Here is a 5,000-nt window from a genome sequence, read left to right on the forward strand (position 1 = left end):
ATTACATTTGCAGTGACAAGACTGATCTCTGGGCTTGTTGTAGCGACATTTTAAACTGCAATGGGAAAGTAACCGACTCTCCTACAATTACATATCATAGTCTACCTTCATATTTTCAGCTTATGTGCATTTAGTTATATAAAAACGACCACAAATCATCACTATGAATTCTGTGAAGTGTCGCCCTGAAAATATTGCTTGGCGACGTACGCCTTGTCATTCCCTGCAAACACGCAACGTCAGGGAGACGTTCAGATCACGTCTTAATAACGTCCTGGGTCCTGAACCCCGTGTTCGTCTGCTGGACCCCTCAATATTCACACGTCTGGCTTGGACCCCTCTAAGACGTCTGTGGACGTGCAGAACGGGTCCAATATCTGAACGTTAAAAAAAACATTCATTCTGGCTCCTAATTGGATGTCTTTGGACGTCCGAAAAAGACCAAAAAAGACATCTAAAAGATAATCATCATTTCCGTTTTTTCTGAAAAGTAAGGCTATTTAGCTGCTTGGAGGATAAGCAGTTGGGTTAATGAGGCTAGCCCATCGTCATGACAGCTAAACGGGTCACTGAAAAAACCGTTGGTCTGATCTGGGAGCAGTTACCTCCGAACGCGTTGGGAGTCGATGTATGACAACGAGAGGCCGTTGAGAACCACAAGAGAACAGCCAGGAGAACTTTGCAGGTCTTCATGAGTCAGGACGGGGGAAATTAAGATAACTTTTAGGTGTTAATAACAGGTCCGAGAGTCAGGACGGGGGAAATTAAGATAACTTTTAGGTGTTAATAACAGGTCCGAGATCAGGACGGGGGAAATTAAAATAACTTTTAGGTGTTAATAACAGGTCCGAGATCAGGACGGGGAAGTGAATTTGAATTCGACCGTTGGTCGCGAGCTGGAGCGCGTGTCAGGTGCGGGCTGCGCGCCGCGCGTCAATGCGGTCGCGGCAGAGCGGAGCGGAGCGGCAGAGCGGTGCGGTGACCTCCAGACCTCTGAATCCGTGACTGGACGATTCTGTCTGATATCAGCCATCTGCGTTCGCGGAACAGTCTGAATTAATTTCGAGATGTAGACTAATTTTTTTTATGCATCGAATACGCTACCCTATGATGGTAGTGATGGAAGTTTTAGAAAGCATTCGGGTGGGTGTGTCGGATTATAGCCTAAAAGGCCTAGGCCCTACTATCACTTCCCACAAAGACAACGTCTGACAAGGCCACCCACACAAACTAAACTCAACGCCCCAGTTTATTGAACAGCAGGATGTATCAAAACCACAAAGAGCCTAGTGTCTGACTTTACTCAAGTCATATCAGAGGCAGCTGGGAGAGTGTGAACAGAGTAATTTATTAGGCCTACCTCCGCGGCTCCGCCCCAGCGACAGTGCATCATATTTCCCGTTCATTTTGATGGTGAAGAGGGTCATTTGCATCGGCCTGCAGAGTACAGTAGGCTAGCCTACACAAGCTGGCTATATATATCTGTCTCTGGTGCTCCTCTCCTGCTGCCTCTGAAACACTGAATAGCTGACTGACAACCAGGACTTTGGGGTCCATCCAAACCATATTCCACTGGGCCCTTTATAATATCTATTGATCAGAGGTGTCTAGTTTATCAATGTTGACAATGCTGAGTTAAAACAAGAGCTGTGATTTCACACACAGAATACAAATGTGTAAAAAGCTGTCCAATAAATAGAATAACAACAAAACATACAATTACGTGAGAATAAGGCCTACACAAATGTTTACAGAATACATGTAAGTGATTGGCGTTAACTCCGCCCCTAGATGATGCCCAGGTTTTCATAGATGACCTCAGGGGAGTGGTCTCCTGCTGTGGATGGGGGTGCATTTAATTTGACTTTACAGATCTGGGCGTAGAGGTGGGCATACGGGTCAGTCTTCGGTTCCTCCTGGGCTGGGCCGGGGGGTGCTGCTGGCATAGAAACCGAACGCACCCCTCCCACACAGGGCACAGTGTAGATTGGCTCTTCTCTCCCTGTGGCCTGGTTCTGGTTCTGGTTCTGGTTCTGGTTCTGGTTCTGGTTCTGCTTCTGGTGAGTCTGAAGCGGACTTCCTCGGTCGCACACCTCATCGTAAACCGGTTCAGACTGGTCGCTGGGCTGGGAGGAGGAGGGGGGGGGGCGGGGGGGCGGCGGTCCTAGGAGGTTTTAGGGGGATGTATCCAACAGGGTCGGCGTACACAGGTTCTGACGGGTTGCTACGGGGACCCACAGAGGAGGCGGGGTGTGCGGGCCCCAGTGGGAGGGACAGGTGGGAGTTGGGGGCGGGGCCTTTAGGCTTGATACAGTCAGCCGGTTGGGCGTACACAGGCTCATCTGAGCCAATCGAATCAGCTGGTCGAGTGGAAGCGCACCCCTCTGAGCCAATCGCATCCGCCGGTTGGGAGTACACGCCCTCCGCCAAGTCAATCGCATCAGCTGGTCGAGTGTAAGCACACCCCTCTGAGCCAATCGCATCCGCCGGTTGGGAGTACACGCCCTCCTCTGAGCCAGCAGCGCTGGAGGACTGGGGTTTGCTGCCGTCCAAGATGGCGGCGCTGACGGGGAGTTGGGGCAGCGGCGAGTGAGGCCGTCTGGAGCCCGGGAGGTCGGCGCCCAGGCGGGTGTTGTTGTCGGCGGCGACGGCGGCCTTCTGCTCCCTGATGGCGTTCTCGATGAGCGAGAAGATCCGCTCTCCCTGAGGCGTGTCAAAGGTGAACGTGCCGGGCCCCGAGTCACAGCGTCTGCCCGCCTCGATGGAGAACGTCAGCTAGAACAGGACGGCATGAGGAGAACGTCAGAACAGGAGAACGTTAGGAGAACGTTAGCTAGAACAGGAGAACGTGAGGAGAACGTCAGCTAGAACAGGAGATTGAGGCGAACATTAAGAAAATGTGAGCTAGAACAGATGAAGAAGAACAGGAGAACGGACAGGACATGTTCTACAATATCACATTAGGGATTCTTTATATATTCTGATTAAGATGCACTGTGTGTCTCCTTCAGGCTATGATTCACACAAACCCTTCTATAGTCATCTCCACATCTTGAGCTGGAGTTACTTCCACTGATCCACAGTTTTCACCCACCTTGTCTCCTCCGTAGCGCCTCAGCAGCCGGTAGGGCCAGCTCCACAAACTCTTCCTGGTCTCCGCCTCCTTCAGGACGAGCTCCTCGGCTTGCACCTGAACCCAGTACGCCCCCTGGAGGCCACAGTGCGTCGCTGCGTCCGAGTGCTGCACAACCACCCAGAACTCGCTCACTGAGGAGAGAGGGAGGTCTCTTATTATGATAGAGAAAGGTAACTTCCTGTCAATTCAGGAGGAGACTCCAGCGTCCCCTAGTTCCCCCCTCCCCTCTCATTCAGCGCTATGAATCTGGACACCTTCTTCTCTGGAGACATAGATCTGGTTCTCCTCCATCCTCAGCTGCTGCTGCTGGCCCGAGGACACCCCACACACACCCTTCTGAGAGACAGGGAGGAAGAGGGATTGAGAGGGGGGATGTGAGGAGAGAGAGCAAGAGAGAAGGGGAAGTTATGAAAGGATTGGAGAGAGAGAGAGAGAGAAGTTGAATCACTGTCTGTGTCAGTAAACACACGTGAGTGAAACATTAAATTACATTACAGTCATTTAGCTGACGCTTTTATCCAAAGCGACTAACAATAATTGCATGTAACGTAGGAAAAGCCAATGTACTACTACTTGCCAGAACTCACAAGTGCATCTTCTTTCTAAAACAAGTGACTAAGATTAGCAATCTAAAATACAATAGGTGCTTAAAGGAGTAGTAAAGGGAAAATGCATGTTTAGCCCTTGTCTTTGAAATCGAGAGTTTAACATGTTTTTGAATGATTTTTCAAGATGCCCATCCACATCCATTGTATGACCAAAACGGTGTTAGAGCAATTATCTACTTTCTCGAAAATGCTAGCTTTGTCAACGTTTTGATCTGAACCATTGTATATGATCATAAGTAACCTTAAAACAGGGCTAAACATGCATTTTCCCTTTACTACTCCTTTAAGAGGGAGGATCGTTGTAGCACTGAGGTGAGTTTGAGCCTGCGACGAAAGATGGGCAGAGACTCTGCTGTCCTGACGTCAGTGGGCAGTTCGTTCCACCACTGCGGGGCCAGGACAGAGAAGAGGGGTCAGGACAGAGAAGAGCCGTGACCGTGTTAATCGACCACAGGGGCCTCGGAGTGATGGGGCAACCAGTCTCCCCGAGATAGCAGAGCATAGCGGTCGGGAGGGGGTGTAGGGTTTGACCATGGCCTAGTGGTAGGAGGGGGCTATTCCTTTCATTGACCTGTAACCTGCCACAATGGCCGCCCTATACGGGACAACAAGCCGATCCCAGAGCCCGATCCCTGATCCCTCACCTGGAAGGCGATCTCGCACACCCTCTCCACCCAGTCCACGCACTCCTCCTTCTCCGCCGCCATCACCAGCCTCCTCTCGTCCGTCTCCACGCAGAACGCCGCCATGTTGTCCCCGGGGCAGGCCTCGGCGTGGGGCGGCAGGCGGAACACGCTCACGCACTCCGCCAGGCGGATCACCCTCTTCTCCTGGTGCTTCCCTCCCCCGGGGCCCGGGGCCCCCCCCACCTCCTGCAGCTCCAGCCTGGACACCCCCCTCCCGCTGGGGGGGTAGAGAGACAGCCAGAGCTTCTTCCACTTCTACAGGGACGGAGGGAGAGGAGGGGAGGAGGAGAGAAGGAGAGGAGGAAGGGGGGAGTTAGGAGAAAAGGGGGTGAATGGAGAGGTGGAGAGAGAAAAGAGAGAAAGGACAAGAATGAGGGAGGTGGAGAGAGAGTGTGAGGAAGGTAAATACTTAGGCCATTCCTCAACCTCCACTAATCTACGCATGTCCCTGACGGCAGCCCAGGTGACACACAGAGGTAAACATTAGTCACCCGGCCAGCCCTCATTCTACCCCCATCCCTCTCTCCTAAATACAGGAGGCTGGGAGCTCTGCTCAGGAACAGGGCCTAC

At 52.0% G+C, this 5,000-nt stretch overlaps 1 protein-coding gene across 1 annotated transcript in view; it reads right to left on the reverse strand.

Annotated features, from left to right (window-relative positions):
• Nucleotides 1-2,109: 2,109 nt before the first annotated feature.
• The window catches only part of LOC311322338 (docking protein 1-like), a gene marked incomplete at both ends in the record, with an annotated part of 4,462 nt that continues 1,571 nt past the window's right edge, over nucleotides 2,110-5,000 (reverse strand). Inside the window, 4 exons of the mRNA XM_084454406.1 lie at nucleotides 2,110-2,775; nucleotides 3,095-3,267; nucleotides 3,391-3,442; nucleotides 4,389-4,685. Of these exons, the coding sequence (XP_084310532.1) occupies nucleotides 2,110-2,775; nucleotides 3,095-3,267; nucleotides 3,391-3,442; nucleotides 4,389-4,685 (1,188 nt within the window). The remainder of the gene's footprint in view (nucleotides 2,776-3,094; nucleotides 3,268-3,390; nucleotides 3,443-4,388; nucleotides 4,686-5,000) is intronic.

The sequence above is a fragment of the Borostomias antarcticus genome (assembly GCF_949987555.1).
Source record: "Borostomias antarcticus genome assembly, chromosome: 20".
In the NCBI taxonomy this organism is placed as follows: Eukaryota; Metazoa; Chordata; class Actinopteri; order Stomiiformes; family Stomiidae; genus Borostomias; species Borostomias antarcticus.